We start from the raw sequence: 26933 nt of genomic DNA on the forward strand, positions 1-26933 counted from the left end.
ATTTAAGTTGCCTGTACTTTACACAGGGATTTACATTTTATTCCACTTTATACTCGTGCTTCCATTCTTGTCAGAGCCAAATATTTTACTCCACTCAAAGTCTACGAGCTTTAGTAACTCACATGAAGATTTTACACCATGGATAATAAACTTTGTTAAAGATCACTCCTGTGTTTTCCAAAGTTTTTGGCTTATGTCTTGCATAAAATATGGAATCTGGCTCACATTTCAGATGTTTATGAGTTGTTAACAGCTCCATTAAACTGTGATTTTTCTTCTAAAATTCCACAAAATCCATTACGCAAAAAGCCCAAAAACTACTAACTAGCAGCGTTTTACCGCTTATACTTCTGTGCTTTTGTCAAGTGTGGCTTTTTGTGCAGGACTTTTATGCAAATGTTAAAACTGAATACATCTTCCACCATTGGTTTTGAGGTGCTACGTATATGTGTCAGTTTTAAGTATCTAGAACTAAACTGATGCTTCAATCTAAAGTCCTTGTAGATATGATGAGAGGTAGTAGATAATTAGTTATCCAGGAGTCTATAATGCTTTCTGTACACCACTGATGGATAGAGACAGCTCTTTAACAAACTGTGATTCCCATACCAATTTCCATGGTGGCAAGTGCAGTATTGACAATCTGTCTTTAAGTGTTAGGTCTCTGCTGATTTGTAACCAGAAGCCTTTGTGTGGCGTCGGTGTTGTGTTTGTGTGTGTGTGTGTTTCCCTGCGTTTGTCCGCCCAACCGTCTGTGTGGCATTATAGCATAGATCTGTACTGTTGCTCACACTCACACAGCCGACAGACAGAAATAGTCCTGTGTCATCAGAGTAAATAGGCTGTGGTGTGTTTGTGCACCCAGGAAGCCTCTCCGCCTCCCCCTGCACCATCAGTCCAGTTTGTTTTGTGTGCATATGATTAATAAAAGGTTAACTCAAACCTCTGCCAACTGTAAAAGAGGCCTGTAAATCTCTCCCACAATCTCTTCCTTCCTCTCCCTTTCTCTCCTCCCTTTGTCTCTCTCCCTTTGCCGCACCTTCCCCTGGGGGATGGAGGGATTGTGATCGGAGAACGGAGGTGGGGCTCCTGGCGCAACCACAGGTGTGCTTGTTTCCTCCCCTTACCTCTCTCATGTAATGATTTCTTTGGCTTGCCACCTGCCAGGTGGAAAAAACACCCACAGCAAATGGAGCACTTTAAAATGGCCTCATGGCTTCCACTTAAAAAGACTTTTCTGCTGGTTGTATTCGTCGTTGATCCGTGAACAAACATGCCATTTTGTCCTTTTTCATCATCCATGGCCTGTATTTAATTCACTAAAGTCTTCCTGGATCTACTTGTTGCCTTTTACATTTTGCATTAAATGCAAATGAGTGATTCAAGCTCAAGAAAATGCTGCTGCTGCTGCTGTTGGTGTAGCATACAACTGACAGATCTGCATCTAGAAGGGTTTCACATGGTCAGAAGTTCCCTCTTTTCTCCAATCTCCTACTCGGGTTTTCTTTCAATCTGCCTCGAGGGTGTTGGAGTGCAGGTCCCAGGCCCTGGCAGGTCAAAGGTCACTCACAGACAATGGCTTCCCACTCTGGGTCAGTTGTGGTCAAAGAAACAAAAGCAGTGAAGACCTGGATTGGACAAACTATTGCAGTGTTTCAAGGTGGCAGAGTGACAGCAAGACAGAAGGAAAGAGACGGGAAAGGCAGGAATAAAAAGTCTAGTGCATGCGCAACAAAGACCTTTCACACACTCTCATGTTAATTTAGATTTCGTACTTTAAAAATTAAGAAAAACATGGTCACTTAAATCCCTTAAAGAAGTTAGCAAAAGTTTCTCAAACAACACAAATCCCTGCCTCTAAATGAACTTTTAAACTCCACATTTTTCACACCAGTCAGTTCAAAGACTTTACTTTATTCTTGCAATTTGAAGTAAAGTGAAGTTTTTTTTTTATTCTATCTCTTCATATTGCTCTAACTTGTTCCTTCCCCTCCCCCATACCTCCGTCTTTCTCCCTCTTTTTATTCAGTGCCAATGATCATGCATGCAGAAATTCAGCACGCCCAACCGAGGCTCCAGCTAGGATAGGTTAGCCAGTGCAAGGCCCTGTCCTACATACTGTTCTCTCGCTATGGTCCACCAGGCCACAGTCACACCCTCCCCCTGATCTGCCTCCCCTCACTGACTCCCCCCTTCGATACACACAAACAGGCTGCGGTCCGTCTCAGAACACACACCAGCACATGCGAAACATCATCATGTGCTGGTGGGAATGTTAAACCATCATCGCCGTAAACTTTCAGTCAGGTGCATAATGAATACAAGCTTTTATCAGACTTTGTAATATGTCTAATGTGTTTGAACTGTTACACATAACTTATTACACACATAAACAGGCTGTTATGTGATATGAAAGGACATTCTGTGCAACACCAATTTGATTACAGGAAATAATTAACCTCAACAAGTTACATTTCATCTGACTGGATTGGTCAATATAGGCCTCAGTGTATTAAAGGAAACATCTACATTTCACTTTACAGCGTAAACACTTCACTTTGCTTCACTTTGCTGTCGGAGCTGCTGAAGTCTGTGCAAAACTACTCAGCTGACCGAGCTTGGCCTGACTGAGAGAGCGGCTGAAACAGAGGTAATGCTGCTAATCTGCCACTTAGCTGGTTAGTACAGCCTGTCACGTGGGTGAAACAGAGGGAGTGGGTAAGATGGGGTTTAGATGAGCGCTGGTGAAGACTGGAAATGAACTGTGATTTATATGTACTGGGCTAAATGAAGGATATGGAGCAGCCATCACAGCTGGTTTAGATGTGATGGATTAGTGTGAAGACTGGGCATCAGGAGCAGGTGGGCTGAGGGTTGTGCAAGGGATGGACTGGAAGGAATGATTGATGGATAGGGAAGACTCAAAAGGAATAGTTTCATGAGGTTTGGTTGGAATTTCTTGCAATAGGGAAACAGGAACGTTGCCGAAGTGAAAAAAAGGACAATGGTGGTTGATAGCTGTATCTCATTTGACAAGTAGTTTTACCTTTTTCTAGCTGGTGTCATTGTGAACAAGAATTTGCTCTTAATCTCTTGCCTGGTTAAATAAAATAAAATAAATAATCGATTAAGGGTGAAGGGAGTTAGGGATCACATCATGTCATGTAAAATATAATAAACAGTGCTGTCAACGAATACAATTTTTAATCAGATTAATCACAGGGTTGCTGTGGATAAATTTCGATTAATCATGATGAAATATTCAATTTTAATCTATATTAATCGTGTTTCATTTTGTATGAGCTCAATAAAGAAGGGAATATATATATATATGCATTTAACGTGTTTATTAAACATCTTCAACAGTTTCAACAAAACAACTTGAAACAACTGCTCCATCTTGGGTTTTTTATCCTCATATTTCCATTCAGAGGGCTAATGTGCTGTTTAGCATCTTCCATCTTTATTGGTTGGTTCTGCTGCCTGCCACTACTGGATCAACTGCACATTTGTGTATGTGTGACGCTAACTCTACTTGGACAAACTGCCTGAAATGCATTGCCAGAGACCTTCAGAATGATTCTGTGCTGCAGATGGGTTAATTAAGTTAAAAAAATTTAATCAGATTAATCGTGATGATGGATTATCCTGCTTTAATTTTGACAGCCCTATGTAGGATTGCACAAAAAATTATCATCATAACATAATATAACATAACATAAGTTAACTGTGAAATTTGCCCATGGTGGAATAAGTCTTCTCACCTTATCTTATCTTAAAATATAACATAAGATAACATTACTAATTAACTGTGAAATTTCCCCATGGTGGGATAAATAAAGTCTTATCTTATGTTATCTTATCATAACATAACATAACATAACATGACATAACACAACATGCACCTCACTGACCTCTTAAAGTATAGCTGACTAAAACCATCTTTGCAAAATGAGGTTCATTGTTTTGGGAGCAGGTTTCCTGGATACGGAAGTCTCATCTCACCTGAGGCCTATTTGCACTGCAGGAAGACATCATTTTCCGTGCGTAATACTCATAAATTTACTTAATATGAAGCAATTACTATTAATGAGTGACAAGTTACTACTAATAATGATGAGGCCTGTCCTGGTGTGATGCATGGGTTGTATTAAACGCGGCTGTATGAGTTTGTTTGTTGTTAGAATAAACAAAGATACTCCTGTGTCTGATCGTCGTGCGGGTGATGTGGCTGCTGTAGATCTTAAAACATTCAAAACGCTTTAATGGGCCATGCTGTTATGATCAACCAATGACATGAACGGCGGGGAAACACTACAGAGAGAGCGCCACTGGCAGTGTATGAATAAAGCAGGCAACGTGCAGGAGGGAGGGGGGAGGTCCGAGGCTGGGGTAGGCTACGGGAAAACGAGGTAGAGGCGGAGTCTGTGCCTCTGTGCGTGCGTGCGTTCTGCATGCGTGTGTGCGTGCGTGCGTTTCCTCGCTCACCCCTCCTCCCTTAAACCACCCCACCCCCACCTCTCCAACTCCCCCCTCTTCCCCTCACCCCCCCTCCCTCCTCCTCTCTCGGCTGCCCGCCCCTGAGTCTGGAGCAGCAGCAGCAGTGGAGCTTCACTGCCTCTCCTCGCCTCACAGTGCGGGAATATACCAGTGGAGAGCAGAATGGATACGGAAGGGAGCCAGAGCAGCCTGTCCTCCGGCACGGACAACTCCCCCCACGACCCCTGGTAACAGCCTCAGCCCGTCCGCCTGCCTTCCACTCGCCTCTCGGCCCGGTTTGAGTTCACCTTGGACTTTAGTTGAGTTCAGTGCGAGAGCGGAGCCGCGCCGAGACAAAAGACAAGCACGCTGTGTGTGTGTCTGTAAATGTGTGTGTGTGTGTTGTGTGTGTGTGTGTGTGTGTGTGGGATGGATCCACTCAGCGGAGGAGACGCAGACGCACCGCTGCTTTCCGCCTGTTTTTCCCCCTCTTGTTTGTTTATTTATCTCGGTTTCCATTCAGAAGGCCACATTGTAACTTCTCCTCCATCCTCTGGAAAATCCTGTCCTTTTCCCTCCTCTAGGGGATTATAACGGCCCGACTGGCCGATTGGTGACTTCGCAACATGGCCGATGCTTTCTTCTTACTTTATTGATGCTATTTTATCCATAATTGCTCGTGTTTTCGTTTCGCTGTTGCGCGTGCTGTACCCGATCGGTGTGTGTTCTCCTGTGTGCGTGTGTGTGACTTACTGCTTGTATTTCTCTCATTCAGCAAAATGTTCATCGGGGGTCTGAGTTGGCAGACAACACAAGGTGAGCTGTCCCACACGCTACTTTAATAAGTCTGTGAATGAAAGCCTTCTGTTTACTTATGTGGACGCAGCCCGCTATTAACCGTCTAAATGTTATATATGATGCGTCATGAAGTTGAGGAGAAACACAGTAAATAGTTAAATCAAAGCCTCCTATTCAATAAGGATCAGCTTTTAGGATTTAGACTTACCGAGACGCAGGAAGATTAAGACTGGAAATGCGTGCACATACAGCGGCTTGTCTGCCGTTTCCTGTGCGTCTCTTACTCTGAGAGTGACATGAAATTGCATTTATAGTTGAACTGATCGATTATTCAGCGTTAAAGCAGAAGTTTAGTCCAGACTGCTGCCCACGTATGTGTTGTTGTTTTCCTTATTGTTGCTCTCAGCTTTACTCTGCTCAATCCATTCATTTATTTTCAGACGCATGAGCGCAGGCTGCATGAATACAGTTTGTTCTTGTTGCGATGGCCCGTGTTATTATCCCACTGCTGCTGTGTCAAAACACCAATCGTCACCAAGTGTAGCTTTGTTTGTGGTCCGCAGGGCCTAATGGGCTATCCTGCTCAATGGCCAAGATAGCCCGTATCTCTGAGGACTGGAAGGACACAAACACAACGTGGTCCGCCCGACCCCATTGTCTGTCTCCAGCCTCTGGCAGCCCATCATCAACACCAGGCCTGCAGGAAAAGTCACAGCTCGTGTCTGTATTTATTTAACGCTATCCCCATGGTGTCTTTGCAGAGGGCTTGAAGGAGTACTTCTGTAAATTTGGCGAGGTGAAGGAGTGTATGGTGATGCGGGATCCCGTTACCAAGCGGTCGAGGTAAGAAGGAGGCGTGTGCGCTCCGCCGTCCTATCACTGGATGCCTCATGCTCTTCCATGCTTTTCCATCAGACTGTTAAACTGGGACTGTCGTGAGTTTGCATTCAGATTTGTGACTGAATTGACTTGTTTTTTTCCTCCGCAGGGGGTTCGGGTTTGTAACATACGCAGAACAGGCTGGTGTAGAAAAGGTTTTGGCGCAAAACAGACACGAATTGGATTCCAAAACGGTGAGTTTTACCTTTGAAACAGAAATGCTGGATGCTGCCAGTAAGTTGACTGGGGTAACTTTTCCAATACACAGTGCTTCAGATTCCGTGTAGCATGTTTTTCCCTTATTGCATTTTGCCTCCCACCGTATGGCTTGTAAAGTTGAGGAGTGCGTTTCTGAGCAGCCCCCTCCTCTCCTCCTCCCTCTCCTCTCTCTGCTCATTTCCCCCTCCAAATCCCGGTTCAGGGCGCCAACATGAAAGCGTTCTTTCTTGGTCTTCATTGCCATGGTTACCTGGGGGACCTGAATGGGGTAGGAGCCCCTGCAAAACCCTCACAGGGTTTATGCAGAAAGCTCACAAATTTTTTTCATAGAAAATAACAGCACTGTTTTCGAGTCACAGCTCTGTCAATTCTCTGAGAAAAAAGTTGGAGGAAAGGAAACAGTTGTGGTGGTGGTTCTCCTGTTGGTGTCAGGGGAAGTCTGTGAGCTCCACCTGACTGTTGGTTTAATGTAAAAATGGCTATAAACAATAAGGTTTGGACAGAATGTGTTGGAGTGTCTGGACAGGAGCTGTAATTGTCCCTCCTCCACAACTGGCAAATTCAAATGTGTGTAAATGGGACAAACATCTATCAAACAGAGGTTACAGCACATAATGCAAACCTGCCTGTCTTTAGCTGCACATAGTGAATATAAACCAGGGATGTTCATACTAAAAGGTGTGTGAATCCCTGTGGTTTATAGTTTAGAGAGACGTGGTGGCACAGCTTGAGATGCTGACTCAGATTTAAATATCTATGAAGGTGTAAATGTCTTGGTCATGTAGATTGGCTCTAGGAATGGGTGTGTCTTTGTCAGCGTGTGGCCTTTCCCAACACACAACACACACACACACACACACATAATACAAGGATCATTTGAGAGTGAAAAATGGTGGCACAGAAAGACAGCAAAGCCCAGGGGTGGAGAGAGGTAGAGTTGGTTAGTTGTTGGAGCAAGCCTGTTGCCGGGGGTGACGGGAGTCACAGGAGACATTGCTGTAACTGCACAGCCTGATGGGATTTATGTCACCATAACAACTTCTCAGCTATTTTGCATTATCCTGAGATACTTGGCTGGGTGGCACAGGTCAAGTCAGACCTTTACACGTAACTTGCTTTGTGTGCACAACATTTAGAGTTTGTGAAGTTGTTTTGTGTGTGGTTAATTAATGTTTTGAAAGTTTCATATATGAGAAAGGATTTTTTTTTTTTTAATTTAATGATGTGTTGAGTCCGTAGAGTTGCTTTACTTTGCCATAATATTTATTAGCTGCTGTTAATCTATACTGGTTTTTGAGGTAGCCTGCAAATATGTTCTGAGTAACTGTAAAGTGTTACTCCCTGAGTCATTTTACCTCTTAAAACTAGGTACAGCCTGAGCCTTTGAGAGCCAGGCCGTGTGTGTGTGTGTGTGTGTGTGTGTGTGTGTGTGTGTGTGTGTGTGTGGTGTGAACACAGGTTTGGAGGCTTTTGGAGCTCAGCTTGGCAGGCCACTGGTGGGGTTAGGCGTTGCCCTATTATAAACCAAAATACAGCATAAGGCTAAACAATAATAATGTTAACGACTCAAAAGCAGCTCTGCATCTCAGGTTGTTGTGGCAGCAGACTACGGGGAAGCACGCTCTAGTACCATTTATCCAACCATGCGTTTTAAACAAGGGTATGGGTTGCCATTTTGTCGTTGCATTTTGAAAATAAGAGCCTTTATGTTTTTGTTCTTGTCTCGCAAATCTCAGATTTGTTATGGCTATATAGTTTTAAGACTATAATGACTTGGACAGCTTTTTATTGCTTATAGCCTATTTTTATGATCGCACATAAAATATAACTGATGAAAAATGATTGAATTTGGCGCAGCAGCAAATTGGCTAATGCGTGGTTTCACTGCCCATATTGTGTTTGTTGTGTTTGTTTCTCCTTGCTACATAGGAGTTGACCTCAAGGCTGAATGTTTTCGATTTAAACTTTGAAATCTGTGTGGGTCCAATGTCAGCCTCTCAATAGTATTTCCTAATAATATCTTCCCATTTCAGCAATCTCCTATTTGGATTTATTTATACGTTTTGTTTTCACATTGTGTGTCTGACTCACCCTTGCACCCCTTCTTCAGCCCTCTGCAGTTACAGGACGCTAACTATTGTTTGATCAGCATGAGATGTGAGAAAGACATTCCTCCCTGGAATGAGGAAGAATATTTGATGCTCTGATTTTTTTTTTTTCTTTTTTTTTTTTTTTTAAGCTGAGCCTTTGGTCTGTGAGAAAATATGCTACAAGGCATAAAGTAGGAAGCAGTGGGACAAGGAAGATGAATAAAAGGGATGTTACAGAGCAACAGGGTGCACTAGCAGGACACACAGGGTGAGAAGTGAACTCCATAACTAGTACAAGGTCCGTACACCGTGGAAAGAAGTGGCTACATATGGTATTAAACATTTACAGTCCCGTTCCACTCCAGTCCTTTATCTTCCTGTTAAAAAATGATAGCTAAATACATATTCAGCATAATAAATTGCTCTCAGTAGCAGCATAGCAAATGTAAACGTTAAATTCAACAATTTTTAGGTTGTCTATTGTTTTCAAAGTGAGGGACTATTGAAGTTGTTTTGGTTGGAGGTTAGATTTCCTGGCGGGGCAGAGTTTGGCCTTAGGGCAGTGGTGTGCTGTTGTGTTTCTCTGGACTGAGAAGAAGGCCACAACTGGTATTTGTTTTCTCAGAGAAAGACTTTACTGGAACCAGTTGCGGGGAAAAGGAAAGGAGGATAATCTGTGAAATGCACCTACTTTTATTTCTTCGAATTAGACGGTAATCGTTTTTATTAATGGTTTACTGGAAAGGGTTTATGGACGAGACAAAATATTACACAAGATTTATGTGGTTTCATTTGTCAGTAAAATGTGCAGTTAGTAGTTTTAATAAATAAAATTCTTGGAAATGAAGATTTGCCTAAAAAGGGTGCATTTATTAAAATAATATGTTGAATTAAGTAGAAATAAATGTGAAGCTTAAAGTGTATGACAGATGGTTATTTATTAGCATTTCATGGTTTTCTTACAAGAACAGTGGTGTGCTGTTTCTGTGTGTTACGGTAGGTGGTCATTACTCCACTTTGCGCTGTCTGGAGGTACAGTAGTCATCTGATTGGTGCCAGAGTAGCTGCTTTTATCTAAAGCCATGCACTGTAACAACATATGTTAACACCAGCCACCGTGGACCACTGATAGCGCAGTCTGCCATCTCTACTGGTGGAACACCTGGAAACTCAGGAGGTTAGATGCTAGCACCAGCTCCTCGGTCTTGGCTGGAGATTTGCTGTAAATGCTGACGTAGACAAAACTGAAGAGGGGGATGGAGAACGTGGAGGAGAGAGAGGGAGAGAGGCCTAGCTCCTGTGCTGTAATTAGTATAGATCTGAAAAGCAACTAATCGGATTGAAGGAAACAAACTGGATTGAGCTTCCTTGGTCCATGCATGCCTCAGATCTGGGGATAAAGCCTGGACCTGCTCTGAAGGTGGATCCAGCGTCCTCTCTGCACTACCAGCCCCCCCTTCCCCTCCTTCGCCATTACCACCTCACACACCAGCCCTGGCGAGGAGCTGTAGCAGGGTTACAGGGGTAGGAGTGGGGTTGGGGGGGTCCTCATTAGTGAGCTTCGTTAACTAATTACTGTTCTATTGTTCAGCCGTGCAGATTGACCCTACTGGCCTGAACCCAAACCCAGTCTCTCTCTTTCTCGCGCCGTGTGTGCATTGACATGCCAACTCCTTTTGTCTGCTCTTCTGTTTACAGCTTTTTGTTTTAGCTCATATTGATTATTGCCTTAATGGGGCAGCCTGTTGTGCACCTCTATTAATATTTACCATTTTGTTGCGAGTCTTCAGAAGCGGTATCTTGGCAGGTTGGCCGGTGCGTCAGAGCCTAAATGTGTCTGTATGTGACTGATACATTATGGCAATACACTTGTTGTCAGCAGTTTGAAATAGGTTGGGAAGCCTGTATGATTGTGTGTGCGTTTAAGGATACATGCAGACTGTGCATTTTTATATGCTTCCTATTTTAATCGCGTATGTGTCACTTTACATGTGCTGGTGTTTATGTTTGTGCTACATTTTGTGGCTCCCTGTGTGTATGTATGTGTGCCTGTGGGGGTAGCACAGGAGCCCCAGTTCCTCTACGGGCCCATCTGTTTTGTACTCTTTGTCCTGTTAATTAATGAAATCAGAGGGGCTGCCTGCTGGGACGGCCCCGCTGCACCGCTACACTGGACAGGCCCACTTTCTCATGGGCTGACTCTCTTTTCCAAATGAATGCCTTCTCTTTCTCCCGGTGCTTTTTCTCTTTCACTTCCTCTCTCTGCTCTCTCTCTGTGTAATGATCTATCGATTTATCGTCCTATAGATCTATCCATTGATTTGACACTCTATTTTTATTTTTGTTTTCCAGTTTGTTACACTGGTGGATGCACTGGGCCACATGAGGTGACTATCGGTTGTAGATTAGTCTAGTTTTAAAGCTAAACCACTAAAATCATACATTAGGCTCTGCAGTCACTATTCTGCTTAGATTAAGCGGAGGTTGGATGTCATGAAGCAGGATGTTAGTCAGACCACTTCATAAACACTCAGTCATAGCTCTGTCAGTCTAGGAAGAAAAGTTTTTTTTATTCTCGCGACAAAGGTATTAACATTTTTCTCAAGTAGTTATGTTTTCACCAGTCTGATTGGACCGTTACATTGTCGAGACACTTTTCAAACGTCAAGCCTTTCCGTTCAAGAAGTGACGAGCTATATCTGAGTGTTCTAAACAGTGGCCTGGCTAAGTCATTTCACTTTTGCTTTGTGGCCTATCTGTCTTCCATGAGGCTAATCTGCCAGTCTTATAGATGCTTTAGTATTCATTTATCATAGTATTCCTCTGAGTATAGCCAGATAGAAATTACATGTTAGATTTATTTCACTGAAGTGGAATGATTTTATTTTTTTTGTAACAGCATGGCATGACTGTAGCCGTAGAAGCACTACTACAATCTAGGCCTAACCTAGTATAGCTGGTAACCATCTGCATTCTAGGCTGTTTTTTCCTCTTATTTGGTTTTGTCAAACAGAAAGGAAGAAGACTGAACGCTCCACTGTAGCTCTGGTTTAAAGAATTTAGTTTAGCTGTTAGAAAACGAATATGATAGTGTTTCCTTGTGTTTCTGACATGATAGTCGCCATCTTAAATAATATTACAATCCACGATTGTCCACAAGTCATCTGATCCCCTGTTATAGTCACGACATTTTGAATCATCTTTAGGAAAAAAAAAATCATGTATATCAAGCTTTTGTTTTAAATGATATTCAGACAAATTATCATAATATATTCACAAAGTACAGAGTAGATTTTGTTGTATATGAGAATTGTGACCATTTGAAGCCAAGTAGACATATATAATCTATAAGATTCTCTTAGATTATATGTGTACATATTATTTTTTTCACATTCATTTAATTTCCACTGTTCGTGTCTTTATCTGTAAATGATATTTTTATATGATTAGATTATTAAATCATATTCGCTGGATGAGAAAAAATGTTTGGATTTTACCTGTAAACTGTTTCTCCACTGAGGTTCTCATATACTAGAGATAGATTGATGATTAATTGGCATCAATAGGACATTATACAAACAATCTGTAGCAGCAAAAGTTGGTGCTAATATTGGCTGATGATTGAGATATATCTATATATAGATATATTTAATTATTATTATTATTATGTATTTTTTGCAGGTAATTTGATGTTCAGCTCTATTTATTTAGGTTTTTATTATTTTGATACAGATGTGCAACCCAACAGTTTTTTGATTTCTACAGATTTTTGTTAATTCCACACCAGAATTTTACTGTAAATTTTTTTAGGGGTGTTGGGATGATACTGGCTGATTATGGTAATCTGCGATCAGCTTTTCCCTGCTCTAAACTATCATTATATTGACCTTTAAAAATTCTCTTTTGGTCAACTTCAGAACCATATTATATTTTGTACTGGTGCTGTAGATTGATATAAATATTATTATATATCATATGTATTTATATATATACTCTTATCACCCACCACTAATGCTATGAATTGCTGTGTTTCCATGTAGAATTAAACGCACAAATCGCCAAATCCACACTGATCTCTTTACCAGATACTCTTACATTACTAAAAAAAGGCTCTTGGTTGTTTGCTTGTGCTCAAAAACACAATTTTTGTGTATTTACGTATAAACTGTGACAATAGTGATGTGATTGCAGAAGCCATGTGTCGATGCACAATTGTGAGAGTTGTTTTCTGATTGGTGTCATTGTCACCTCACGGTTTGTGTCTCTGCCACATAATCGCCTCAGGGCAGCTCCTGTCCTGTTGTCTTGTTAGAGCAGTTAAAGGCAGGCAGGCTCACCCTAACATTAGACGCTGCACTTTCACGTTTGAGGTCAGAAAAAACCAACAACCTTGCTCCCTGTATTTTCTAATGCAGTTTACGTCGAGGTTGAAGGACGTTGTGGTGACACATTAGTAGGATATAAATGTGCGGCGCATATATATATATATATATATATATATATATGTATATGTGTGTGTGTGTGTGTAAGGATATGGCACAGTGCAGTGTTTAATGAAGACATTGTACCATACTGGATGATGTAGTCCTCTGTGTGGTTTTTGTCATAATGTTATTTGTCAGAGGTCAATGCAGTAGTGTTCACGTGGTGTATTTCCCTCCATAAAAATACACAAAACACTACTTTTTACATGCACAGTAACACTGTAATGCAACTGCACTGTCATCTGTGCCTCATAGATTAAAAAGTATGATGTGTACTGTGTTGAAATGGTTACGTGTGTATCTGTTTGTTCTGTGATTACAAAAAGAAAAGTACTAGTGATGATCTTAGTATGACGCCGGTAAACAATATGATGTACTTTGGCCTTAGAAAGCACAGATCCTATAAGGAATGCTGTGTTGTCATTGTTTGTGCTCTGTTGTTCTCTGCTGTTGCGGATAGTCACTGGTGGCTTTGCGTGTCCTTGTCACCTTTGTCTTTGTGCTCAGACCAGCTGGAGGTGACATGGCTCTTCACGTCTTTGTCCCACTTCAAGGTGCAAAGTCCTTCTGCTATCCCTTCCAAGGTTGTTGCAGCTGCATCTTAGTCGCACAGCAGTGCGCTCTCGCAGCGGTGGTAATTCTTATGCACTTAAAGGTCCTTGTAGGATATTTTCGCCTGTCGATTTGTCATGAGACACAGGGAGTTATCACACGGAGGAGATGAAAGGATTGTTCTAATATTGAATGAAGACCCTTCCTTGTAATGTGTCTACTGTTCACATTATAAGTGCTCATTTCTAGCCATTTGATAGGCTCCCTTTTAGTTGCCAATATCAACTCAATACCTCTGATAGCGGCTGTGTGAGACACAAGGGGTTTAGCTTCACACATCCAATTATTAGAACAAAGATGAAACTCTAAGACCATAATACACTACAAGGTCCTGTGACCTAAAATCATCTGTCTCGTTGGCTTGAGTGAGAATAACATAAGATTCCACACAAATTCAAAATGCCAGGCCAGGCTTTGCATATTTAGCATTATTAAAGGCCAGCTCATTCAAAACTCATTTGCTTCTAATTTTATCTGTAACCTTGACCACTGCTGAGACATTCCACTGGAGAGAAATATGGATACAGTCAAATCTAGCTAATCCAAAATGGAGGTTGTCTGGATTTATTAGATTTTTAAAAAAGTGTATATCTATCCACATTCAGAATATTAAATGCTCATTTTGGATTCCCGGCTGCCTTGTGCCGTCTAGTTTTTCGGTTAAATGCATTTTGTTGTGCCTTAGCACATGTCAAAATGAGAATGCTCATATTCATGTCTCACTGTGTATTTTGTTCCCTAAGTCTGTTTGTTTGGCTGGTGTGTTTGGACTTTTTAGGGCTTGAATAAACAAGGGTTGACTATACATACTCATAGATTAGCATACGTTCTATTTCTAGACTGGTAGGCCTTCACATGGGCTCAGACTTAGAGGCCCAGTGTTATTACTAATTCTAGTTAGTTAACAGTATGATAATTCATCGATGCATGCTGGGAAATTTACTCAACGCTTGAAGCTTGCACAGGAGAGCCAAGCACAGGATCAGCTACAGAACAACATGTGCAGAGCAAGCAGAGGTTTTAGTCCTGCCTAAAGACGCTTTAACAGGGTGGACAGATTCAAGTATGGTCTGGGTTTAGTGGACGTTTCACTCTAATTCTCAGGAGAGTCATAAGCACAGATAATTCTCTTTCTAAGTCCTTTTCAAGTTCACATTTTGTTCAGGCTTTTAATAAAATCTGTAATTTATTGCTGGCCTATCCACTCATATTAGAATCTCTTGAAATATCTGTGAGTCATTTCCAAAATGTATTTTCTTCCTCTTGTGGTTTTCTAAAACTCATCTGTTTCTCCACAGATCGACCCAAAGGTGGCATTCCCCCGCCGGGCTCAGCCAAAGGTGAGTGCACCTCGAAGGGGTTAAAGGCAGCAAATGATGATGTCATGTGCCACCCCTAATTGTTCAGCTCTGGTTGGCTCGGATTAGACTCTGTCACATGACTAAAGAAGAGCGACAATCCACTTGTCCATGCTGACACCATGACCCCGTACCCTGACCTTACCTCTTTTCAGAAGCCATCATCTCATACACACATGCACATTTGTATCCAGGCTGACACATGAATAAATGCTCACACACACACCTGTATCTACACACACACACACACACACACACACACACACACACACACACACACACACACACACACACGCCCTAAATGTCAGCAGCCCATAAACTGAACTGAATTAGACCAAATGCTCAGAAAAAGCTTTCAGAAACCTCTTGAGATTAGATAAACACCAACAAACACAAAGTCTCTTTATCGCCAGAATCTACCCCTGACCTAATGTGATTTGTGGTAAACGATACCCTCTTCTTCTGTCTTTCTAGCTGGTGACCAGGACAAAAAAGATCTTTGTCGGAGGACTGTCAGTCAATACCACCATCGAAGATGTGAAGCAATACTTTGACCAGTTTGGAAAGGTAAACCACACAGAGACAAATCTGTTGTCTGTTTGCATCCATCTTTCTCTGTTATAAGTGGCTTTCTATTACATTTTCTGGCACCCACCTATGATATGAGAGATAATGTCCCCCTGCTAGCCTTATCTTTTAGCTTGCTTCTGTGAGTTTGAGATGTTCGTTTAAGTTTTTGTTTTAATCTTGTCGTACAAGTGGACTCAAAATGTCAAGGCTGTAAAACATTGCAATGCTGAAAGTGAAAGAAAGAACTGGAAAATAGAGCAGTAAGTAAAATAGATTTCATGAAAATGTCCATTGATGGAGCTGCTCTTCCAGCTACAGTATCAAGTTAGTCTGTTAGTTTCTCTCTTTTGTGAGGTTTGTTAGTGTTGTTTGGCTTCAACACTGGAACTGTGTCCTGCTTAGCTCCTTTGAATGAAATTTGGTGAAAGGCAAACACATGCTGTGGAGACAGATGAGTGGCTGGGGAGAGGGAGGAAGAAAAAAAGGGTGAGAGAAGGGGAAGGGAAGAGGGAGATGGCAGGGGACTGAAAGGGAAGAAGCAACCCCCCATAGAGACAGAGAGAGGGAGGGGAACTTGGAAGGGTTGAAGGGCAGAGAAAAGGAGGAATGTTGAGATAGTGGGAAGGAAAAGTGACTATGAAAGGAAAAACACCAATCTAATGGGCCATAAATACATCAAAGTATCTATCATGCATGAAATTTTGGGTTACTTTTTAGCCAGCTAGACTTTGGGATTTGGAGTGTGTTTGAGTAGACTTCAGCCTCTTCACTATTAACTAATCAAATGCAACAGCTGCTCCTGTAAGAGCCCCCCCCTTCACCCAAAATCAGTACCTCAGACACCAGCTCCCCTCCTATCCCACGTACACACACCCTGCTCCAGTCCCTCTCAGCTTGTTGCCGTGGTGACCTGCTTTTGCCCATTGTCTCACTGTAATCCAGTGTTTTTTTGTTTCCTTTAAAAATGTGTGAGAAGTGTGCATTTGCATGAATGGAAAGAAGGGTGTGTGCGCATAAAAGTGTGACAGTGTGGCTGCGATGGGAGACAAGCTTGCATACATTTGTTCAGATGGAGGCAGTAGGACTTGCAGCCAGTGATCCAGCTGTCACAAACATTAAGTATGAGGTTTTGCTGTTGGTGAGCAGGACTCTGAATGAAAATGAACATCGCTTCAGGATGTAGGCCTAATGGGTTGGAAGAAATTAACAACACGAACCTCCTCCCGCCTCGTGTCTTGCTGTGTTTTCTCTCAGTTGGCTTCTGACTCATGTTTAGGGCATTAGCATATTTCAGGTGCTAGTTTAAATTTAAATCATCCTTTCATGTTCCGCGTGGTATATCCTGGTCAGCATGGATTGTTTGTGTGACAGGTTCACTCATTGTGAGGTGGATGCTGTGACATGTGTCATTTCTTTTTACTGTGTGCTTTGTAAAATGGCTCTGTGCAGCTCTGTGCCGAATCAGTTCTCACTGGTGATTATAGACACTCATATCTAAGACAACACTCCCTCCGCAGGATGAGGGAATATTTGGACTGTTTGGACACGTGAGACCAAAGCTGTATCGTGGCTAGCGCCAATCCCACAGTGCATTCCTGCTGAGCGGGAGGTATTTCTTGTTTATTATCTGAGCCTGGTTACAAGGTGCAGGTTAGGATGGAGTTGGACTCAGTGTCTTGTTTATTTTCTTTCTGTGGCACCGCCTCATAAGGAAAACACAGAATGCACTATGCATTTTCTGCAACTCTTTGAACAGGCCAAACTTTGTGTTTTTCAAAATACACATCTGAAAGCACACCTAGGTAAACTTAAATTGACCTGCCTAACATGTCAGGTGTTTTGCACAAAGTTGAAGATTAAATGCGTGTGTTTGTGAGCGGTTTTCTAACTGAACAAATCTGCGCTTGCTTTGCTTAATATCCTGCAGGCCTGTAAGACTCCAGCAGCCATGTTTGTATGAGAACTGAGGTCTCCAGCCTAAAGTGCAGGTCTTGTTATTCGTTTTAGCCCGGTGGAGAGTAGAGAACACCTCCCCTCTCCTTGGTCAAGGCCACATATAGAGGCTGTTTTGATACGAGAAAAGTGTTTAAACTGAAAATCAAGCGTACAGTTAGGTACGCTAGATAGGTAATTTGATAATTAGTATTTCAGGCTTCTCAGTCATGCAGTCAATTATGTTTAATCCAAAGGAAATCCCTCTTTTCACGCTTTTTATCCTGCTTCTATGTATTCCTGAAAGTACTATATTTGGAAGAACTAACATTAAAATCCCAGACTGAAATAAAAAAGGAGAAAAGGCTGGAGCAGCAAGTAAAGGAAGGAGTGGATAAGAAGAAAAATGCCGCATGGTCAGGACAGACGGGAAAAGTTGGGACTCCACTCACCCATGTGAGCTGGCGATTAGGAGGCTTGACTGAACACTTTGTGTGCAGGCCTGTTTAGAGAGATGGCCGGAGAGAGAGAGCGAGAGCAAGGGAGGGAAGAATGAAAGAGGGAGATGTGAGGAGACAGCAGGGAAAAAATGTGAATGCCACCTTTCATAATCTCAGAAAAAAAGTGTAATGGATTTGTCAGCAAACACTTGTTCTATAGACAATAGCTGTACGCTTCACTAAAAACTGGACATTTTTAATGCTGTGCTCTGAAAGCTACACAGTTGACCCTCATTTTGGTACATCTGAGAATGTCAGAACTTTATGAGAATATGACCTTAACTTTTCTCCACTCTCTGCATGCATGCTGAGTGGTTAGCGACTGAGCCGCTGTTAAGCCAATCTCAGACCCCCACAGCTATCCAATCAGATTGTCTTACAGCACCCTGGGCAGTGGACATCGGAGAGCGTCTTCTTATTGGTTTTGGCAAGGGCAAGGGGCTAGTGTGCGACCACAGCATAAGCTCGTACACGTGAGAGAATACTTAGCAAGTCAGCACACCATTGTATTATAATGGAGTAAGATATTAGCATTAATGGAGGCCTACGGTGTGTTATCATTTCCAGGGCTACATATGTTCAAATTTGGCCTCAGAGAAACCAGATCAAAAGCTTCCTGGGACTGGCAGTGCTAACCGTTGGCCATCCTTCCAGAATAGATGTCGCTAACGCTAATAGGGGGCTAGCTGTGCATGTAACTCTACTCTTATGATAACATGTTGGCTTGCAGCTGTCTACTTACTGTCCTGTTCCCCAGCTCTCTGCTGTGTCATTGAGTTTGGAAGACCGGAAGGGTAGAAAGCATCGAGGAGAGGAGGAGGGTGGGGGGGTAAAAGCTGAATGAAGGACAGAAAGAAGAGGTGGGGGGGTGGGGGTATGTGTGGTGGCTATATGTCGAGATGATGAGAGTTCAAAGGGTCAGGGATCTTCTTAATAGTCATCATCGCCACATTTGGCAAGAAACATCAGCTTTTATATGTACACACACTCAATCTCAACCTCTCATTTCAGCCTTGAGGAGCTGGATGTGTTTTTCATCTGAGGTAAAGGTTAGAAATCGGATGGCCTGGTCATCTAGAGGCCTCTGCCACTCATGTTACAGTGGTTTGAGTTTCAGTTGCTGCTGCCTAATGAAAATAGCCATGTAGTCATACTCCACATGTGTCTCCATGTGAGCATGATGTAGAGAGGCAGATTTTTGTGAATGCCATCATAATATTTCCTTTTCTGTCCTCTGAGCCGGCTGTCACAAACACAAGAGTTATTTCCAAAGTGATCCCAGCCTTGGCTTCCTCTGTCTATCTCCTCGTGCCGTCAGAGCTCGAGCAGAAACTGCTAACTTTCCTGCCAGTGAAGGACAAGCGAGCGGGCGAGGGAGGGAGGGAGGAAAGCGGGTGAAAAGGAGGAGGAGGAATATGAATAGGGCAGTGGAGTGAGTGCAAAAAGGAAAGTGGAGGGAGAAGGAGAATAAAAGGAGAGTGTGTTGACAAAGACCCCAGTTCACTTTGTTCTCTGTCTCTCTGTTTCTCACTGATCCAAAAATGTCCACTGACAGATTTTCTGTCCTCCATCAAAACTTTATCTCATGTCCTCTTTTTTTTTTTTCATTATTCATCACTGTATCCCTGTTTGTCGTTTTCTGTCACTTGCGTCGTCTTTTTCTCTCTATTCTTCTTCATTGAAATGAGCTGGGGGAGTGGGTGGAGTGTGTGTGTGTGGGGGGGCTACAAGTCCTTCTAATTGAAATTCTTCACAGGGTCTCCATGGAAATAGTAAACTTTGTGGAGAGGGAAAGAAAGAAGGCGAGGGTGAACGAATGAAAGCAAAAAGAAGGGAAAGAGCAAGACAGAGTTGTGAGAACTCATGAGAAAGACGGAGCCAGAGCAAAGAATGCATAAGAATTTCCTCTGGCACTTTGTGAGCAGGAACTTTCAGCCTTTTCACATTGATAGATTGTAATAAATTTTATTTTTGCACAACCCTATCTATCTTCTCATCTCCTTGTGTCTTTCTACCTTTCTCCACTGATTCCCTCTTGTTCTTTTTTTTTATTTTCTCCTTTGTCACCTGTCACCCCTCCCTCTCCTCTCCACCCTTTCCATCTGTTTTCCCCTCTTACTCCAATGCTAAAGACGGACAATGGCACCCCATGCTGTGTAATGATGTGTGTGCTTGTGTGTGTATGTGTGTGTGTGTGTGTTAATATGTCGAAGCTCATCCATTCTGTGCTTTGTTCTCACAGGTCGATGATGCCATGCTTATGTTCGACAAAACAACCAACAGACATAGAGGTGAGCGCGTTAACACACAAACATATTATTTTATCGTGGGACACTAAGATGTATAGGAAATAAACATTGAAGCATCATAGTGGTAATAGTTATAGTTGGGGAGAAAAACCTCAATGTGAACCCCCAAAAAATGCTGATTTTATTTTTTTTCCCCTTCAAATCATATTCTTTTGTCTTCCCACTGCTCACTGCTCTGTGTTTCATTTATCTCTGTCTTCTCCCAGTGAGGTAGACGTACAGTGTCCGCTGCGGGTGGTAATGAAGGGTCAGTGTAGTAACAGTAAGGATGTTACTTAACGAGACAAGTGTCAAAAGAGAGGGAAAGTGGAGGAGAAAGGAGGGTCGGGTATGAGGCTGAGACTGCAATAATTGGTAGACGAAGGCAGATCTGGGCTCAGTTTTTGGTAAACCGCGCCCTGTCCGTGCTTGGCCATATTACCATCAGCTGACTGACAGTTGAGAAACACCGTAGAGATTTGTTTAACATCGTCACCCTAAAGACAGAGCAGGTTCATGCTGGGTTCTGCAGACAATTTGTATTTATTCTAACCTAAAGTTTTATTTTAGTTTAATTAAAAGTGCATACTCATATCTAAAGCTGAGTTTCAAATGTCTATAAATGTACTTTTTTTTTTAATCTTTTGTAAAAACCCCTCTTATTATTGTGTTTTTTACAGCATTTTTTTTTTTTTTTTGCAGCATCCGTTTAATTACCAACATAATGGGACTGTGGTGTCTTTGCAACATACTTCTTTGTGACAGACCACAGAGTATCTGTAACATGAGTAATTAGACGGATCATTGAACTGCAGTCTGTTTGTATGTCTTCCAGGTTTTGGCTTTGTTACTTTTGAAAATGAAGACGTCGTGGAGAAAGTGTGTGAGATCCATTTCCATGAGATCAACAACAAAATGGTACGCGTGTTTTTACTTATTAGCAACGAATCAGCCGAAGAATATTTTTAAGTTCACGTCAGGAATATTAAATATTCATTCCATGTGAGAAGGATTTCAGTGTAATTAGATTGCGTTGCCACATGTAGACTCTATGTATTTAGATGCATTTCTGAACGTTCCATGAACATTTATCTTTCTAGGTTGAATGTAAGAAAGCCCAGCCTAAGGAGGTGATGACGCCGACAGGCTCAGCCAGAGGCCGCTCCAGAGTGATGCCCTACGGGATGGACGCATTCATGCTGGGGATCGGCATGCTAGGTAACCCAAACCCTAACCCAAAACCAAATATACCAGAAGCAGGTATGCAGAACTATTAAGTAGCATTGATGAAAATACCTCACAAAATCTTACGCATCAGTTCTATGTGTTGAGGTGGATTAGTAAAGAAAGTAGATGAGCATACACCATATAGAAAACAGGGATTTTATGTCCCTTTTTCCACAAACAATAAAACATAACCTTGTGATCAAGGACAGTTATAACCAAACCAAACCTTCCTTTCAACTGTACTTAAAAATACAGTGATTGCTTATATTAGTCGTGCCATGTACTTAGCATTTTAGCCATAATTCAAATCAATCATTTTATTCAATGAGGAAAATAAACATAGTATTATACGGTTTTCAACACATCAATTTTTATGTTCTAATACCTAATTAATGTAGTTATTACCATTAGTGCCTCATATTCCCTGGAAAAAAGCATCAGTGTTTGTAAAATTTAGAGGTCATTGAGCAAATAATTATATAATTCTTCCCAATGGAGTAACATACTCATTGAGAAAACAAATGCAGAGCTATATTTGTCATATCTTGTTTTTTAGCCCCCTCTGCTGGACGTTTTCAACTCTTCACTGTATTTTTCACCGCCTCACTAATCTTTGTGGGCCTCGATGATACATGCTGTGAAAAATAGTGTGATAATTGCACTTCAGTGAGTCAGACCTTTCAAGAACTGCAGTGGTTTGTCAATGTTTGGAAGTTTTCACAAGAAATTATGCTGAAAATATGATAATATGACATTGTATGCTTTGGACAGAGGGATTACTCACTGCTAGTAACGTCATTACAGGAGAAAAACATCTAGAATAGCGTAGTAATCTAATAATCTCTGCAGTGGATAATGTATGATTTTAGTGATCAAACCAGTCTCTCCAAAACATTCAGCCATCAATGTTTTTTAAGCCTTTTTCCGAGTATAATTCCAGTGTCTCTCTCTGTTTTCCGGCAGGCTACCCAGGTTTCCAGACTACTACCTACACTAGCCGCAGTTACTCTGGAATTGCGCCTGGTTACACTTACCAATTTCCAGGTACGTCCATGTAAACATTACACCAGAATCCACTCTGTTACCGCTCCACAGACAAGGAGAAGAGAGGAAAGAGAGCGGATGCAGGGTGTAGCATGTAGTTGATTCAGCTGTGAAATGTGTATGAACAACACCAGCCATGTGGATGGATGTGTCAGTGTGTCTTCTACAAACACGTAATACAACACAGACTTACTACAAGCTTAACGCCAGCAGAGTCTCCGGCTGCTTGTAGATTTAAGAGTGTGACTTTTTAACTGTTACTGTCTGTCTGTCTAAACTGTCCATAAATATTGCTTTGTGCCGAAACTGAAAATTAAAACTAAACCGCTCGATTTGTAACATTTGCCTTTTTCCCTCTGATTTCCTCTTATATTAGTCAGTGTTTATTTGATTTACTTATGTAATTCCCTTTCATTTGGCTGTGTTGCCCCTCCTTTTCCTTCGCCTCCACCTTCCTGTCTGTCCTCCTCTTACCATAGATTTCTATCTTTCTGTGCTTGAGAGTCCACTGTTTCTTTTTTGGGCTAAATGCTTTTGTGTTAAGCTTCGTAGTCTGGCCGGTGGATGGTGACTGTATTTACAAAGCGCTCTCTCTTGACCTTCTCTGTTTCTAGAATTCCATTTAGAGAGGACCCCCCTCCTGACATCATCCCACCCCCCTGAACTGGCAGGTCAGTGGCTCCTCTCTTCTCCAAAAGGCCCCCGAGAGAAAAAGCTGTTCAGCAGTAGAGTAGAGTCAAATGTGGCGTTCACGCTGTGCATTTGGCTCACTGCTACTAAACACAGAAAACATGGATGACTGAGAACCTTCATAGACTGACTGTAGAGCAAAAAAAGGATCAGTTTGGCTTTTCAGGTCTAAGGCTGCGTTTTCTCCATCGACAGATGTTATGTTTATTATGTACTGTTCCACTGGTTAAAAAAAAGTCTGCTAGCTTTCTACATGAATGACCCACTTCATTCAGGTGATAAACAAGCATCACTTTACGCAAACTGCTGTGAAAACGCATCTTTAGACGTGTATGTGATCCTGAAACTCTACAAATGAACCTTTTAACTAAGAATAAGCTTCCTGTTTATGGATCCTGATCTACCAGCAGCTACTCTGCCATCTAGTGGTTCTGTTTTGTACTTGCATCTCCACTTGGAAATGTCACCCTCAGTATTTTTAGTATTAACATCATTTTAGTCCTTATTGTTTAAAAAATGTCACGTGATGTTATTGTTGCATTTGTCGTGCGGCGTTCACTCTCATCCATCAGCTGGACTTAAATCTCATGCCAGATGTTGCAGCAGATGTTGGCTCAGATAATTCTGAGCTGTGGGTTTTTACTTATGATTTCATATATGAGTGCGATCCACATGGCTTTGTGTAATAATTTTGCCTGTTTGTTGTAGCCATTCCCCTGACTGCATATGGACCAATGGCAGCAGCAGCAGCGGCAGCGGTAGTTAGAGGTATGGTGTGTTTACTGTCAGCAGATGCATTTGGATGAGGGTGTTTTTAATGGCTTTGACAAATGATAGAATATTTTTAGATGAGTGTGGGAAAAAAAAAATCCTCTCGATGGCTGACGTGTGTCCTCCATCTCTCAGGCTCCACCCCTTCACGCACAGCTGGCTTCCTGGGCACCAGCAGCCCCGGACCAATGGCTGACCTGTATGCTGCAGCCAATCAGGACTCAGGAGTCAGCAGCTACATCAGCGCTGCTAGCCCCGCCCCCAGCACAGGGTTCGGCCACAGTCTAGGGGTAGGTCACTCACCCCCTTTTAATGACACACACAGACACTCACTCTTGAATTCACGCATGGATGCACGTATTTACCCACCAAGCTGCGTCCGAGTGTTTTCATTCTCTCCCGTGTGTCCTCAGGGTCCTCTGATTGCTACTGCGTTCACTAATGGCTACCACTGAGAAGACTCAGGTCACTGAAGATGGGAGGGGGTCCTCCTCTGCTGATGAGCCAATCAAAATGCTGGCTGCCCACTGATGGCACAACCTGATTGGCCGGCCACAGGCTCTACCGGGGTTCTGGCTCCCTGTGGCTCCACCCACCGACTGAATATCTTTTTAAATCCTGAACTCTGTTTTGCTGTACTAATCTCACTTCATCATAACTTCCCCATCTCTTCCTCCTGTAGTCTAATAAGTAGATCCATGTCCTCCTTTATCCCTTTTTCGGAAGCTGAGAAAAGAAAACTGCAAAAAAAAGAAAAAAAAAGGAAAACTTTGTCATCTTTGACAGAGACACAGAGGACTATTTTAATTTTTTTATTTTATTATTTTATTTCAATGTGATATGTTGTTTCATCATGAAATCCTTCAATGCTGTTACTGATGTGAACAGAAAGAAAATGACAGATGGGCCTTTGTCTAAAAGAAACCCAACCATTTATAACAAAGGAAGAACAAAACCAACAGCACGAAAAGTCCTTTTTTTAAGTCAAGTCAACATGGAAAAAACTAAAATGTATATTTTGGTAGTCTTTAAAAACAAACCTTTGTAATATTGTTATTAATATTGACATAATAATGATAATCTGTAAGGTATTTTATTCTGTAATTGGTTTTAAAGCAATGTTTTTATGTCTTCCTGTAAGATATTGTACATAGATGTTGGGGTAAAGCGGGGGGGTATGAGGGAGGAGGGGTTACTGAACCAGCTGGCATGTCATTGGTTGGTTGGAAAGGGTTGACGGCGACGTCATCTGCTACTATGTATGGTCATCTCACTACTTTTATCAGTACACCTGATGGTTTGTGTGTACGCTGCCGACAACACCTCAGCACAGCGTTGTTGACGATAGCCGATGGAAAAAAAAAAAGAAAAAAAAAAAAACTTCCAGGAGTTTGGTATATTTCAGTTCAGAAACAATTTTATGACAATTTTGTTTGCTTTGGTTCTTGAAAAAGCAAAGAATTTCTTTTTTTTACATCTTCATTACAACTACTTAAACACACCGTTAACATTCACATAATGGACTATGTAAGAACTACCACCTTAAACAGAAGAAATCAGGGGTTCACGGGGTTGGGGTTTGACTTGACTTCCTCTTTTTTGAAAATATATATTTTTTTGCGCAATTCACTTCTTAATGTTTTTGTTTAATGTTTTTTTTTTTTTTTTTTTAAATTCAATGCGGTGTTTTCCACCGTGAAAACAAATGAAGGACATTCTCAGAGAAGCAATTGTAGAAAACACCACGATCATGTTCTGTCACTATTGAAGGTGGATGTGATTGCGTCTGAGTGTGTGTGAGTGAGTGTTTGTGCGCATACATCAAGGTGTAATATGGAACTACTTTGGCAATGAAAGAGCATTTCGATTGCTGTTTTTTTGTTTTGGTACTGAAAAGATCATCCTGTTCCATTTGGGCTCTTCTGGTCCTTTCCCTCGCCTTCCTCCCATTTCATATTAGTTTTAATACCTTTGCGGTCCTCTGGAACCGACATATTATTGTTTATATAGAGTTGCTGCTCCGTGTAGTGGTGAACAGAGGGGGTCTGGGCGGGGAACCACAAATGGAACAGGGTCTGCTCCCAGTCGGCTCTGATGCAGGACCTCAGTAACAGACAACACTGGCTGGCAGGGAAAGCAAAAAGCTGGAGCAAAAATAAGTAGCTTGTTTGTTGATTCGTCTTGTTGCAGCCTCTTTGATGTTGAGCACAGTGAGGAACTTCAAGCAGCAAACTTCCTGATCCAGCCAGTGGTTCCTTTGTCAGACTGCCTGGGACACGGCATAAAACTACTGCTGGACACCAACACTGTAACTTTTTAACTTACAATAAAGCAATAAGTTATTTTTTACCTTACAAATGAAAATAATACTATTATTGGTAATAGCAGACGACGTGTGGATAATTCTGCGGCATTAAGACTTATTTTCAGAAAAAAGAAACTATATTTTTCTGTTTTGAGATCTTGCTCCCCTTGTATATTGATTTTAATGATGTCTTTTGTTGTGTTGATGTAAGGAAAAGGGCCAACGCTTTGAATGGAGGCCGCAGCTCGACATGAGCTCCGGTTAAAGTAAATGACTCTGATTTGGGCTGTCACCCGCCAAGCTTTACAGCAATGCTTTTCTTTTTTTCCTTGTTTTTTTCTGATAATTTCAATTTTAAAACCCTAATAAATTATTCTAAAGCATTTCATCGTGATCGCTTTTTTTCCTGTGTAAAGCTCTGGGGAGAATTTATTGACCACTAACTTTAGATTTTTTTTTTCTTCTAAAAAGAGGTGACATAATTTCTCTTAACCCTTAAAGACACAAATATCCACCATCGACCAGAACCATCTACTGATGTAACTGTTTAATACCTATTGATCCATTCATCCTATCAATCCATGTAAATAATGGGTATAAAATGCAGTTTGTCATCTTTTCATGGTCATCAGATATGACCCATTTGGACGTTCAGAGGCTCCGTAGTGAACGTAGAAACGTCATCAA

General features: G+C 41.8%; 1 protein-coding gene across 2 annotated transcripts; it reads left to right on the top strand.

Annotated features, from left to right (window-relative positions):
* The first annotated feature begins 4569 nt into the window (after positions 1-4569).
* On the top strand, positions 4570-26629 carry LOC115419106 (RNA-binding protein Musashi homolog 1-like). Of its 2 annotated transcripts, XM_030133728.1 has the most exons (14): positions 4570-4727; positions 5255-5295; positions 6039-6120; positions 6266-6350; positions 14860-14901; positions 15394-15486; positions 20164-20212; positions 21045-21127; positions 21310-21427; positions 22400-22480; positions 23095-23151; positions 23879-23938; positions 24077-24231; positions 24355-26629. In XM_030133728.1, the coding sequence occupies exons 1-14, from the start codon at positions 4663-4665 to the stop codon at positions 24394-24396; spliced, it is 1053 nt and encodes a 350-aa protein (XP_029989588.1). In that variant the 5' UTR covers positions 4570-4662; the 3' UTR covers positions 24397-26629. The 2 variants fall into 2 exon arrangements, with proteins under 2 accessions (XP_029989588.1, XP_029989589.1); XM_030133729.1 differs by lacking the exon at positions 23095-23151.
* The last annotated feature ends 304 nt before the right edge of the window (positions 26630-26933 follow it).

This window comes from Sphaeramia orbicularis, chromosome 5, assembly GCF_902148855.1.
Source record: "Sphaeramia orbicularis chromosome 5, fSphaOr1.1, whole genome shotgun sequence".
In the NCBI taxonomy this organism is placed as follows: Eukaryota; Metazoa; Chordata; class Actinopteri; order Kurtiformes; family Apogonidae; genus Sphaeramia; species Sphaeramia orbicularis.